Raw genomic sequence first — 14,844 nt, 5'->3', positions numbered from 1 at the left:
TTTTTTTGAGACGGAGTTTCACTCTTGTTACCCAGGCTGGAGTGCAATGGCGCGATCTCGGCTCACCGAAACCTCCGCCTCCTGGGTTCAGGCAATTCTCCTGCCTCAGCCTCCTGAGTAGCTGGGATTACAGGCATGTGCCACCATGCCCAGCTAATTTTTTTGTATTTTTAGTAGAGACGGGGTATCACCATGTTGACCAGGATGGTCTCGATCTCTTGACCTCGTGATCCACCCGCCTCGGCCTCCCAAAGTGCTGGGATTACAGGCTTGAGCCACTGTGCCCGGCTCAAAATTGTTTTTGAGATGGAGGTTTGCTCTTGTTGCTCTAGCTGGAGTACAATGGCACGATCTTGGCTCACTGCCACCTTCACCTCCCGGGTTCAAGTGATTCTCCTGCCTCAGTCTGTTGAGCAGCTGGGATTACAGCTAGTGCTCGACTTACGACCACGATTGGGACCGGCAGACCGGTCATAACATGATTTGGTCGTAAGTTGAGTAGGCTATATGTACAGTTGAAATGGTGCACGCAGAGATGGTAGTACTGCCGGAAGCTGGTCCGCACTGTCATACACCCAGCTGGGCAACGTTTGCGCTGCCAGACGTGGAGCAGTCGTGGCTAGCGATTGTGGTCGTAAAGTCGAATGGTCGTAAGTTGCATACCTGTATAGTCGAGCACCACCATGCCCAGCTTTTTTGTGTTTGTGTATTTTTAATGGAGACAGGGTTTCTCCATGTTAGGCTGGTCTCAAACTCCTGACCTCAGGTGATCCTCCCACCTCAGCCTCCCAAAGTGCTGGGATTACAGGCATGAGCCACTGCACCTAGCCTCAATATTATTTTAAGTACATGAAGTCAAATTGAGTTAATGTGATAGGTCCTAGGAGACTATCTAGCTTAGCCTTTTTCTAATGGAGGGATTACTCCAAGAACTACTACCCTGGTTCTGCTAGCCCTTTAAACTGGTTTAAGAGCATCTCTGGGCCGGGCACAATGGCTCATGCCTGTAATCCCAGCAGTTTGGGAGGCCAAGGCAGGCAGATCACGAGGTCAAGAGATTGAGACCATACTGGCCAACATGGTGAAACCCTGTCTCTACTAAAAATACAAAATTAGCCAAGCATAGCGGTGCACGCCTGTAGTCCCAGCCACTTGGGAGGCTGAGACAGAAGAATCGCTTGAATCTGGGAAGCGGACGTTGCAGTGAGCTGTTTTTGTGCCATTGCGCTCCAGCCTGGCGACAGGAGTAAGACTACATCTCAAAACAACAAAAAACCCCCAGCTCTGGTTATTTAGAGAAAAGGAGCCTCACCACCAGCTGTAGCAAATTTAGCAGTGTCTCAAGAATCTGGCTAACTTCTCACCACCTGTTACTGAATCCATAGCACTCATTTCACTAAATCTTTTATTTGTTTTGGAGACAGGGCCTCCTGTTGCCCAGGATGGAGTGCAGTGGCGTGATCACAGCCTGCTGCAGCCTTGACCTCCTGGGCTCGAGATTCTCCCACCCAGCCTCTTGAATAGCTGGGACTACAGGCGTGTACCACCACACCCAGCTAAGTTTTTTTTTTTTTTTCTGAGACAGTCTCACTTTGTTGCTCAGGCTGGAGTGCAGTGGTACCATCTCAGTGCACTGCACTCTCTGCCTCCCAGGTTCAAGAGATTCTCCTGGCTCAGCCTCCCAAATAAGCTGGGACTACAGGTGCGTGCCACCATGCCCGGCTAATTTTTGCATTTTTAGTAGAGACGTGGTTTCACCGTGTTGGCCAAGCTGGTTTCAAACTCCTCACCTCAAGTGATCTGACTGATTGCCTCTGTCTCTCAAAGTGTCGAGATTACAGGCATGAGACACTGTGCCTGTCCAACTAATTTTGTTTTGTTTTTTTGAGATGGAGCTTCACTCGTTGCCCAGGCTGGAGTGCAATGGCATAATCTAGGCTCACTGCAACCTCTGCCTCCTGGGTTCAAGCGATTCTCCAGCCTCAGCTTCCCAAGTAGCTGGGATTACAGGTGTCTGCCATCATGCCTGGCTAATTTTTGTATTTTAATTAATAGAGACAGCATTTCACCATATTGGTCAGGCTGGTCTCAAATTCTTTGACCTCACCAGATCCACCTACCTCGGAATCCCAAAATGCTGGGATTACAGGCATGAGCCACCACACCCAGCCAGCCAACTAATTTTTTTTTTTAAGTAGAGGCAGGGTTTCAACATCTTGCCTAGGCTGGTCTTCAGCTTCTTCAGTGGGCTTAAGTGATCCGCCCACCTCAGCTTCCTAAAGCGCTAAGATTATAGGTGTTGGCCACCATGCCCAGCCTTAAATCCTTCCTACTATGTCTAAATTTCAGACCTCTATTAGTTTGAATTTTGTAGCTTAAGAACTAGGAGAGAATCAAAAGACAGTAGTGGTAAATACCAATCACACAAACACAAAAAGATACTTAAGTGTTAGAAACGTTTATTTGTCAAAAAATTTTAAAAAAGGGGAGGAGTGGAGTAAAACAAGGCTAAATTTCAGCTAATGCTGTACCACGATCACAGGTCAGACATAGAAAACAAAACAAAACAAAACAACAAAACCCCCAATGGTCCTACCAATTTCAGAAGATTTAACTTCAATGTTAAGAGTCCAGAGCTAACAGAGGACAGTAAAAGGCTGCTTGTCACTACATGGTCATTTTAAAGGGAAAGGAAATGCTGCAGGTAGGCAGGGAGAAGGATTCAACTCCTAGGGAAAGCAAGATAAGAGGTTCCACTGCACAGGAAAAAGGGGATGCCAGCATAATCCTTACCTAGGGCTGCTCAGAGCCTGAGAATATAAGGAACAGAGTGAAAGGCTACAGAGACTAGTATCAGGAGGAAAGAAAAGTCAACTTAGAAGAATTAAGAAAGAAAACATAGTTGGTCACAAACTCCTTTTGTTTACTGAAACATGAAGCAATGGAAACATCCCGGCAAAGGGGACCGCGCGGAGCAAGTTCTCATATATGACCGCAGCCCGAGGGTTCAGTCCGCAATTATCCTACCTGAAAGAGAGCACAACACAAGAGGCTTACACAATGCCTGGAGAGCAGCCTGGCTCCGAGTACAAGGGCCCTGGATCCCGTCCTGTATTGGGGGAGAGGGGGGACAAAGAAGAAAACAAAACCAAGTCAGACTGGATCTAACTCACATCCCATATAATTACCTAGGAGTCTAATAGCTATATATAGGAATCTACTTCTGGGTACATATATAGGACAAGATGCAATCTAGCTGAAGAATGTGTTGGTGATAAACCTTTCTTATCCACCTTTTAGGCAAGATAACCCCTGTGACAGAAGTCTACTGTTGCTGCAACAAAGGGCATATAAACATTATCAAGAACTGCAATTTAATTTTGGGGTCCAGGAAAAGCAGAAGATGCTGAGATGTCTTATGTGGCCAATTGCACTATTCTAAATGTTTTGTTTTAATCTTTCACAGTAAACAAGCTTTCACAAATGATGGTCACAAGGGTAGGGTATCAAGGAGCAGCCAGTCATTCACCCAATTCCACCACACCTACATGTCATCACACTCACAGAGTTAGAGCCATAGTTCCAGTAGTTTCCCTAATTGACCAAATCTCCCTTGCCAAATCAAAAGAAGAAATCACTCCTAGAATTCTCTAATTCTTCTACTGATGATGGGAACTCCAGACACCAATGGCTGGGGGAAAAAAAAAGTTAACTCACACCAAGTTCCTCTACTTATTACAGACAAAGGGCCAAATCTTGGTCTTGATCTGTGCCAATCGACTTCAAAAGTTGTGACGTTCTTGGATCAGTTCTGCTAGGGTGAGACCCGAATTTGGATCCCCAACAGTTCTGGAGTATTTCATCCTGGCAGCCTCATTAACATCAGGCTCCTGGGACTGCAACCAACTCAAGGTTATTCAGTCCATTTGAGGTTCACACCTGGAAGGTAAGTTTCTTTAAAAGTCATCACTAAAAAGAGGTTAGTTGAACAACCACTGCTTGCAGTCAAAATTCATTTAAAAATGTCCTAGCAATACCTTTTGAAGACCACAATATATGAATTTAATATTTAACTTTGAAACACCCTTGAGAGAAACAGGTTATCTAATAGATTTATACCAGCTTACTTCAGAGGCATATCCCACCTCATGCTAGATCCAGCTGCATTAAAATAAAAATTAATGGCAAATTACAAATTTTAAGATCATTTCACACATAAACACAGACTTGCTGCACAGTGGTCTCAAGAGATCTCAAGTCTTGGTGACATGCATATAGGGTACAACTTATTACAGGTTGTACCATATTTGCTTCTCAAGTCACATAAAAGAGCAAAGTCTACAGCTTTGTTTCTTAATTTCTTTTTTTTTTTTTTTGAGATGGAGTCTTGCTCTGTCACCCAGGCTGGAGTGCAGTGATGCAATCTCGGCTCACTGCAACCTCCACCTCCCAGGTTCAAGCAATTCTCTTGTCTCAGCCTCTCAAGTAGCTGGGACTACAGGCGCCCACCACCATGCCTGGCTAATTTTTGGGGCTTTCACCATATTGGTCAGGCTGGTCTCAAACTCCTGACCTTAGGTGATCTGCCCGCCTCCGCCTCCCATAGTGCTGGGATTACAGGCATAAGCCACCATGCCCGGCCTTTTTTTCTTCTTTTTCTTTGAGAGAGAGAGAGGAGCCACTCTGTTGCCCAGGCTGGAATGCAGTGGCTAATTGCAGCCTCAAACTCCTGGGCTTAAGGGATTCTCCAGCCTCAGCCTCCTGAGTAGCTGGGGCTACAGGCATGAGCCACTGCACACAGCTGCTTTGTTGTCTTTTACATTTATTGCCAAATTGATAAGTTAGTAAAACTAGAAACTCAGTAGTAACTCACTTTAACCTTGCTACTGGGACTTCAAGTGATGCTCAATTTCAAGGTACAAAGAAAACCATGAGAATATAAAGTTGTCATGATGCCATTTCCACTCACATGAAAAGACAACCATCTTTAGATACTCAAAATTGCCATTCTAATACTTTTGGTACACATTTCCTGATGTAGGAAACAGTAAAATTTCAGAGTCTTTTGCACTGGCTTTCATCACCTATGCAATTTTCTACACATCTGAAAAATATCAATTTATATAATTCCTTAAACGTTCCTCACTTCAACCACAAAAATTGCTGGAAGAAATGGGAAGCATCAGGGTTTAAATGGCAGCCTCACAGGCTGTGAAGAAACAGGGCTTAAGTGCTCATATAGAACAAGATACTATAGATTACTAATAAGGACTCCATGAGACTTTCAAGTAAATGTCTTAGAAGTAAACATTTGAAATTTATAGAACTTCTGGCATATAGGTATGATGTTAGAAGAGTCCTTTGAGAAAAGGATGATGACCCAAGAAATGTTTTTTTTTTTTTTTTTTTTAAAAGCCAGGTGCAGTGGCTTATGCCTGTAATTCCAGCAGTCTGGGAGGCCGAGGCGGGTGGATCAACTCTGGTTGGGAGTTCAAGACCAGCCTGACCAACATGGAGAAACATTATCTCTACTAAAAATACAAAAAACTAGCTGGGCATGGTGGCACGTGCCTGTAATCCCAGCTATTCAGGAGGCTGAGGCAGGAGAATCTCTTAAACCCAGGAGGCGGAGACTGCAGTGAGCCGAGATTGTGCCACTGCACTCCAGCCTGGGCAACAAGAGCAGGACTCTTTTTTTTAAAAAAAAAAAAAAAAAGAAAAAAAAAAAGGGAGAAATGGTCTCTCTTGCCCAGGACGGAATACAGTGGTGTGATTTTTTTTTTTTTTTTTTTTTTGGGACGGAGTTTTGCTCGTTACCCAGGCTGGAGTGCAATGGCGCGATCTCGGCTCACTGCAACCTCCGCCTCCTGAGTTCAGGCAATCCTCCTGCCTCAGCCTTCTGAGTAGCTGGGATTACAGTCACGTGCCACCATGCCCAGCTAATTTTTTGTAGTTTTAGTACAGACAGCGTTTCACCACGTTGACCAGGATGGTCTCGATCTCTTGACCTCGTGATCCATCTGCCTCGGCCTCCCAAAGTGCTGGGATTATAGGCATGAGCCACCGTGCCCGGCCACAGTGGTGTGATTATAGCTCACCACAGCCTTTTTTTTTTCTTCTTGAAACAGAGTCTTCTTACTGTGTCACCCAGGTTGGAGTGCAGTTGCGAGATCTTGGCTCAGTGCAACCTCTGCCTCCCAGGTTCAAGCGATTCTCCTGCCTCAGCCTCCTGAGTAGCTGTGACTACAGGCATGCGCCGCCACCGTGCCCAGCTTATTTTTTTATTTTTAGTAGAGACAGGGTTTCAGCATGTTGGCCAGGATGGTCTCGATCTCCTGACCTCGTAATCTGCCTGCCTTGGCCTCCCAAAGTGTTGGGATTACAGGTGTGAGCCACCATGCCCAGCCTGCAGCCTCTTACAACTCTTGGGCTCAAGCAATCCTTCCAACCTCGGTATTCTGAGTAGCTGGGGTCACAGGTGCCCCCTGTTACACCCTGCTAATTTAAGTTTCTTTGTAGAGACAGGATCTTGCTATGTTGCCTAGGCTTGTCTTGAACTGCTGGGCTCAAGTCATCCCCCGCCTCAGCCTCCCAGTGTTGGGATTACAGGTGTGAACCACTGCCTCTGGCCTCAAACAGCAGTTTTATTAGCAAACTAGAATCCTAAAATAATAGTTAAAATTCTCACTGTGATAATCATTACTAACCCCTGAACCTGTACCCTTCAGCGTACCACTACGGTACTTCTGTAGCACAGACAGCATGTGGTTTGGAATCAGACAGGCCTGAGTTTGAATTCTAACTCTACCTTTCATTTACCAAATGACTTTGGGCAAAGTAAACCTCTCCAGTTCCCTTCTCTATAAAAGAATAAAACCTTTCAGTCTTATTGTATAGTTGATGTAAACAGTGTACATATGTTAGAGATCTCTTGTTTTTCTGTAACCAAATATTACAACTGATTAAAGAACGTTCTCACTAACAAATTGAATTTGTTGTTATCTCAGAAGGAATAAGTTGGTTGGAGTCATATACTAACAGCTTGACAGGCCAAATGGAACTTAAGGCCTAAGCTAGAGAAATATTGAAGACTAACCTGTAATTTGCATACTTTTGGATACTGTCTGGACAGCAAACAGGTGGCTCTAACCTCCTCTATGAAGCATTGGTCTCTTGCAGGGGAACTAAATGGAATCTCTTAACCATACCCACCCCTCTCTCACCTCTAGTTTTTAAAAGGCTGAGTACCGGGCTCGGTCGACATACTGCTCCCGTTCATACCGGGCCATGTCATACAGAGAATTCCGTGTAGCTGCTGAAGCCTGAGATAACTCACTCTCTGGCCCATAACCGTAGCCCTCTCCAACTGTGGGGAGCATGGCTGCAGCACGACGCAGTGGGCTCCTGTCCCTTCCATAATAGGAGGAAGTGGTGGCTGCAGCAGCAGCCATAGCAGCTGAAGTGGCAGAAGCGCCAGAGTTTGGCAGTAGGTGTCTGTCGTAGGGATCAACAGAAGTAGAGTTGAGGTGGCTGGTCACAGTTGTACTTTGGACTTGAGGCAGATGGGACATGGTCTGCTCTGCGTAGTTGTATGCAGAAGCTGCTGCCGCTGCTGCTACTGCCTCATAAGAGCGTACCCGGTATCGCTTATAGTAGTCGAGTGCTCCATATGCATCGTTGTAATACATGGATTCCCCATAGCCCATGGTGTAAGGTGTGCGAACTGCACCATACTGTTCATTATACTGTTCAGTAAAGTCTGCCACACGACCTGTACGATCTACTGGACACTCTTTGGACCAGTGCCCTTCTTTCCCACACCGATAGCAGCCACTCTGGTCTCCCATCCCAGGGGCAGTCCGAAGCCGGCTTGTGGACAACTGCACATGCATTCTTTTGCCTTGAAGAAACAGATGTAAGAAGACTTTATTATAACTCATTTTCTTTTTCCTCCCCAAATGAAAGTAAATTAGTTGTCATAAGACACCCCCAACACACATACTCCTGTGACCCTATTTCAGCAAACTCCTTTTTTTTTTTTTTAAAGATGGGGTTTCTCCATGATGGCCAGGCTGGTCTTGAACTCCTGACCTCAGGTGATCTACCCACCTCGGCCTCCCAAAGTGTTAGGATTACAGGCGTGAGCCACCGCGCCCGGCTCAGCAACCTCCTTTAAAAAGTAGTTGAAGGGGTTTCTCCACGTTGCCCAGGCTGGTCTCGAATTCCCAACCTCAGGTGATCCGCCTGCCTCAGCCTCCCAAAGTGCTGGGATTACAGGCGTGAGTCACTGTGCCTGGGCAGTGGTTGAAGTTTTTTTCTTTTTTCTTTTTTTTTCAGTCGTTGAAGTTTTAATACAAATGAGAGCTAGAAAATTTGATTCTACAGAGACCAGTCAATACTTTCTACTTAGGCCAGGAGTAGACCAGACTCCCTCCTGCTTCTGTCTCCACAACTTTTCTCTTTCCCCTCAAACACAAACACTGGAAAAGTTTTCTCACTTCTAAGACTATTACTTATAATGATTCAAATTCTGCCAGTACTTCCATAATCAAATAACCAACAAAACCTCAGTTATGCCAAATTTGGAGGACATCTTGTTCATCTCTCACTGACTGAGGATCAGGTAGGCCTGAGCATTTATTGCTTAAAAACCACATCCATCTTGTTTCCTCCAGCTATTTTTGCAGATGTCACCAGAAGGCTCCCAATCATGGGTACACAAACCATACCTGGTTTGTCAACTGCTTCATCTGTAGTATCTCTGGGAGTTTTAAGACCTTCCAGATTTCAACTCACCCTCACTCCCCTACCCCAAAGCTACTGTGGAAAACTATCTGACCAAGGTCTCTCAACAAGAAGAATCAGATTTTGAAACAGTACTTGTTTCTTAGGAACAGTGCGTTCACATGTAATGAAATAATTGGCATTTCATCCAGCAACGTAACTTACAATTCTTTATAGGGATTAACAACTAGTTAGAAAAATGCAGCATTGGCCAGGCGCCGTGGCTCACTGCCTGAAATCCTGGCACTTTGGGAGGCCGAGGCAGGTGGATCATCTGAGGTCAGGAGTTCGAGATCAGCCTGACCAACATGGAGAAACTGTCTCTAATAAACATATAAAATCAGCTAGGTGTGGTAGCACATGCCTGTAATCCCAGCTACTCCAGAGGCTGAGACAGGAAAATTGCTTGAACCCAGGAGGTAGAGGTTGCGGTGAGCTAAGATAGCGCCATTTCACTCCAGGCCGGGCAACAAGAGCGAGACTATCTCAAAAAAAAAAAAAAAAAGAAAAGAAAAGAAAAGAAAAGAAAAATGCAGCATTTGCCAAAAGGCCTCTAGGAGCCCATACAAATGGGTCACATCCATTTCCACTTCCAAAAAATGACCAGCACGGAGGAACCTAAGAGAAGAGAACAATCTTTGCCCAGGGATTGTGAACCACCAAACCCGGGGACCCTCACGCATGAAAGCATCTGAAGTCTTTAAAAGCAGTTAAATGAGTATTCCTGGCAGTATTTAGTCCCAGGTTGCATAAGAATCTCCTGGAGCTCAAGTCAGTGCTTTTCAGATTGTAGCCAAAAGAAAATGCACAGGAGGCTGAGGCAGGAGAATCACTTGAATACGGGAGGTGGAGGTTGCAGTGAGTGGAGACTGCCCCAATGCCCTCCAGCCTGAGTGACAGTGAAAGACTCCATCTCAAAAAATAATACTAATAATAATTAAAAATGCAGTCAGCACAGATGCAGAGAACAGGGGCTTCTCATTACTCTTAAGGGCTGCTCAGAACAAATCCCCCCTCCATGATCAGCAAGTTGCTGTCTTTAACAGGCCTTGTTCTGAATGCAGTTATGTGAGAGGAAGCCTTGTGCTCCACCATCCTGTAGGAAACAGCCCTATTCAGGATGGCAGCCAGAACAGTGCCATGCATTGAACTTGAGAGGGGAGTGGGTTAGTGCAGTAATATTTTAGTCAAATTTGTTTTGCCCAATGTCAGAGTCCTATCACTCCAGTTTCTAGCAGAAACGAAAGTGCAGGCTTTATACCTCCAGCTGCTAGCAGATAGGCAACATCCATTATTACCACTGATAGAGTCAGCAGATACCAAATGGCATTAAATCTCAAAGCATTTTGCCATCTTCAGAGATTTAAATACTCCTAATTCTTAGAAGGGCCACAATGCTAACTATGCTTTGAACAGAAACACAGATTTCTGCCACAATTTATATCTCAAATGCAGAGTTCCCTATAGTTTAGACTAAAGGATTATAAATGACTTTCAAATATACATGGTGACATTCAGCTATGTGACAGACACAAACTATGTTCCAACTATGAAGTGAGAGTGACTATGACAATCTAAAAAGGAGTCAATCCAGAGACCTAAAAGTACCATTTTTAACAAAAAAAATTTCAATTAAATTTGCACTTTACTTTTATAGATTCTGGGTCCATTTTTTTGAGAAACAAAACCCAGCAATTTTACCCTGTTTTTAAACTAAATCCAATCTTCATTCATGCTTTTAGAGGGTGGGAACTGCAGTTTATCTGTGGCAAAAACTACCTGTGTAGTCATGAAAAGGATATAGGTATCATTTTTTTTTTTTTTTTTTGAGACGGAGTTTCGCTCTTGTTACCCAGGCTGGAGTGCAATGGTGCGATCTCGGCTCACCACAACCTCCGCCTCCTGGGTTCAGGCAATTCTCCTGCCTCAGCCTCCTGAGTAGCTGGGATTACAGGCACGCACCACCATGCCCAGCTGATTTTTTGTATTTTTAGTAGAGACGGGGTTTCACCATGTTGACCAGGATGGTCTCGATCTCTTGACCTCGTGATCCACCCGCCTCGGCCTCCCACAGTGCTGGGATTACAGGCTTGAGCCACCGCGCCCGGCGGTATCATTTTTTTAAACCTAGAAGTAAAAAAAAAAAAAATCTATAATGGGAGCAATAGGTTAAAAAATTTTTTTCAAACCAGTTTCTCCAAGCTGGGTGCAGTGGCTCTTACTTGTAATCCCAGCACTTTGGGAGGCCAAGATGGGTCAATCACCTGAGGCCAGGAGTTCGAGCCTAGCCTGGCCAACATGGCAAAACCCCATCTCTACTAACAAAATATAAAACATTAGCTGGACATGGTGGCGCATGTCTGCAGTCCCAGCTACTCAGGAGGCTGAGGCACATGAATTGCTTGAACTGGGGAGATGGAGGCTGCAGTGAGCTGAAATTGTGCCACTGCACTCCACCCTTGGCGACAGAGCAAGATTGTCTTAAAAAAAAAAAAAAAAAACCACAAGGCCGGGCACGGCATGATGGCTCATGCCTGTAATCCCAGCACTTTGGGAGGCCGAGGCGGGTAGATCACGAGGTCGAGAGATCCAGACCATCTTGGCCAACATGGTGAAACCCCGTCTCTATGAAAAAGTTAGCCGGGTGTGGTGGCACGCACCTGTACTCGGGAAGCTGAGGTGGAAGAATTGCCTGAACCCAGAAGGTGGAGGTTGCAGTGAGGCGAGATTGTGCTACTGCACTCTAGCCTGGCGACAGAGCAAGACTCCATCTCAGGGAAACAAGAAAAGGTGCAAACCACCACACCCGAAAAAAAATTCCCTAGACTTTTCAATGCTTACTTTTTCACTTTTATTTTTATTAATTTTTTTTTGAGAGACTCTTGCTGTGTTGCCCAGGCTGGAATGCAGTGGCGCAATTTCAGCTCACTGCAACCTCTGCCTCTTGGGCTCAAGCGATTCTCCTGCCTCAGCCTCCTGAGTAGCTGAAACTACAGGTGAACATTACCATACCTGGCTAATTTTTTGTATTTTTAGTGGAGACAAGGTTTCACCATGTTGGCCAGACTGGTCTCGAACTCTTTGACCTCAGGTGATCAGCCATCCCTAGCCCCCTAAAGTGCTGGGATTATAGGCATGAGCCACTGCACCCAGCCTAGCCTTTTAATTTGAATACCCTAAAGTTTTTATAATAATTAAAAAATACTATGTTTCTCTATTATTACACCTTAAAGAATCAGGGTAAAGAAAATTGAAAGATTAATTCTTCTCTTCTACTACACTTGGACAGGCCAAAAGGTTAAAGATTTCCTGAGACTTCCAAAAGTTACTGAAGTCTGTCCAACATTTTCCAGAAAACCAACCCAAAAAAAGTGTTTTCTTTTGAAAGCTATAACAGAAAAAGAGCACTAAAATACTGAGAAGTGGGAAACTTGGGCTCTTAATTTCTGAGTGCCTATCAAGTGCCAAGATCCAGAGAATACTGGGGTTGTAGCTAATATACAGTAGTATTCTACTTAATGCTTGTTTACATATAAGGAAAAAAGCAAGACACCTGAACCCTTACATATTCTTTCCAATTAAGCTGCCTGAATTGTTATTTAGGAATAGCTTCTTCAGGCTTCCAATGCAAACTGTGTGTTAAGGAAATGAGTTCACTGCTGCCTGTAGAAAGGAAACAGATCCTGAAAGAGGTAAACTCAGATTCCATTGCTTTCTTTTAGAAGTCATACAATGCAAAAAGCCTCAATGGCAGCCATTAACATATAGAAATAAAGGTTCAAAAGATGTCCAAGTGGCACTTTTTTGTTGGGTTTTTTTTTTGAGACGGAGTCTTGCTCTGTCGCCAGGCTGGAGTGCAGTGGCGCAATCTCAAGCTCACTGTGACATCCGCCTCCTGGGTTCAAGTGATTCTTCTACCTCAGCCTCCCGAGTAGCTGGGACCACAGGCGCGTGCCACCACGCCTGGCTAATTTTTGTATTTTTAGCAGAGATGGGGTTTCACCATGTGGGCCAGGATGGTCTGGATCTCTTGACCTCGTGATCTGCCCGCCTCCGCCTCCCAAAGTGCTGGGATTACAGGGGTAAGCCACCGTCCCTGGCCTGTTGGTTTGTTTCTGAGTCTGAGTCTTGTTCTGCTGCCCAGGCTGCAGTGCGGTGGCTGGTCTCAGCTCACTGCAACCTGTGCCTCCCTGGTTCAAGCGATTCTCCTGCCTCAGCCTCCTAAGTAGCTGGGATTACAGCGTGTGCCACCATACCCAGCTAATTTTTTCATTTTTAGTAGAGACAGGGTTTCACCATGTTGGTCAGCTTGGTCTCAAACTCCTGTTCTCAGGTGATCCGCCTGCTTCAGCCTCCCAAAGTGCTGGGATTACAGGGGTGAGCCACTGTGCCTGGGGTTAAGTGGCACTTTTAAGAGACCACCTTCATTAGTAGACAACTGAAAAGAACTTACATTGAAAAATGCGTCAAACTGGTATCCAGATTGTGTTTTCTGTAAAACTACAATTTACTATCCAATACTAAGTTTGCTCCTGTCATCTGGGAGAAAAAAAACCAGAGCTGGTTATAAAAATGTCTCTATCTATAACTTAGAGGAGAGTACTCTCTCCAGAGGAGCCAAGCTAAGAACATGAAAACCAAAAACAGGATTTTTCTTTTCCAATTCATTTTAGTGTCGGCACTTTCTTTTTCTTTTCTTTTTGTTTTTTTTTGACAGTCTCACTCTGTCGCCCACTCTGGAGTGCAATGGTATGATCTCAGCTTACTGCAACCTCCGCCTTACAGGTTCAAACAATTCTCCTGCCTCAGCCTCCCAAGTAACTGGGATTACAGACACCCACCACCAAACCCACCTAATTTTTTGTATTTTTTTTTTTTTTTTTTAGTACAGACGAGGTTTTGCCATGTTGGCCAGGCTGGTCTTGAACTCCCGACCTCAGGTGATCCACCAGCCTCAACCTCCCAAAGTGCTGGGATTACAGGCATGAGCCACCACCCCTGGCCAGTGTCTGCACTTTCTAAGGAAGTGAAGTTTTAAAAAATCTTATGGATCCATTGCATTATTCAGATACTCTCTTCCAAAAGTAATTACACCTGCCTTATTAAAACACATATTTGGGCCGGGCACAGTGGCTCACACCTGTAATCCCAGCACTTTGGGAGGCCGAGGTGGGTGGATCACGAGGTCAGGAGTTTGAGACCAGCCCAGCCCAACATGGTGAAACCCCATGTCTACTAAAGATACAAAAAAAATTAGCCAGGTGTGGTGGCACATGCCTGTAATCGCAGCTGCTCAGATGACAGAGCAAAGCTCTGTCTCAAAACAAAACATCACAACAACACATATTTATCCTAAGCCAACTACCCCCAATTAACTGATTTTTTTTATACATCTTTTTGCCCTTTTTCTTTTATCCTGTTTATATATATATGTATGTATTTCAAACGGAGTCTCGCTCTGGAGTACAGTGGTGCAATCTCAGCTCACTGTAGCCTCCACCTCCCAGGTTCAAGCCATTCTCCTGTCTCCACTTCCTGAGTAGCTGGGATTACAGCCACACACCACCATACCCAGCAGTTTTTTCATATTTTTAGTAGAGATGGGGTTTTACCATATTGGCCAGGCTGGTCTCAAACTCCTGACCTCAGGTGAACCACATGCCTTGGCCTCCAAAAGTGCTGGGATTACAGGCATGAGCCACCGCACCCGGCCTGTGTTAAATATATTTAAAAGACAAGGGCATTCTGTATACATTACTAGAATACCTCTGCAGTTTGTACCCAACTTTATATTCTTGTACGTTTTGCTCACTACCTGTTAGGAGAAAACCCTCCTTCCCATCTCCACTGTCCATCAGATAATCTCCCCATCAAATTAATTAATACTTTTAAAAGCTGAAGTGCCGCAACATTCCAATAATAAAAACATGTTAAGAAAAGCAAATACAACATGGTGAAACCCCGTCTCTACTAAAACTACAAAAAATTAGCTGGGCATAGTGGCACACACCTGTAGTCCCAGCTGCTCAGGAGGCTGAGGCAGGAGAATTGCCTGAACCC

At 44.9% G+C, this 14,844-nt stretch overlaps 1 protein-coding gene across 1 annotated transcript in view; it reads right to left on the bottom strand.

Moving 5' to 3' along the window:
* Positions 1-2,422: 2,422 nt before the first annotated feature.
* LOC116554681 (RNA-binding protein 4B) overlaps positions 2,423-14,844 on the bottom strand; it is an 18,608-nt gene continuing 6,186 nt past the window's right edge. Inside the window, exons 3-5 of the mRNA XM_032282727.1 lie at positions 14,273-14,284; positions 7,224-7,943; positions 2,423-3,939 (exon numbers count right to left, since the gene is read on the bottom strand). Coding sequence (XP_032138618.1) covers positions 7,233-7,943; positions 14,273-14,284 — 723 coding nt within the window. The 3' untranslated portion in view covers positions 2,423-3,939; positions 7,224-7,232. The remainder of the gene's footprint in view (positions 3,940-7,223; positions 7,944-14,272; positions 14,285-14,844) is intronic.

The sequence above is a fragment of the Sapajus apella genome, unplaced genomic scaffold, assembly GCF_009761245.1.
Source record: "Sapajus apella isolate SASKATOON/1434 unplaced genomic scaffold, GSC_monkey_1.0 scaffold14, whole genome shotgun sequence".
NCBI lineage: Eukaryota > Metazoa > Chordata > Mammalia > Primates > Cebidae > Sapajus > Sapajus apella.
This window is presented reverse-complemented; position numbering and strand designations above follow the sequence as displayed.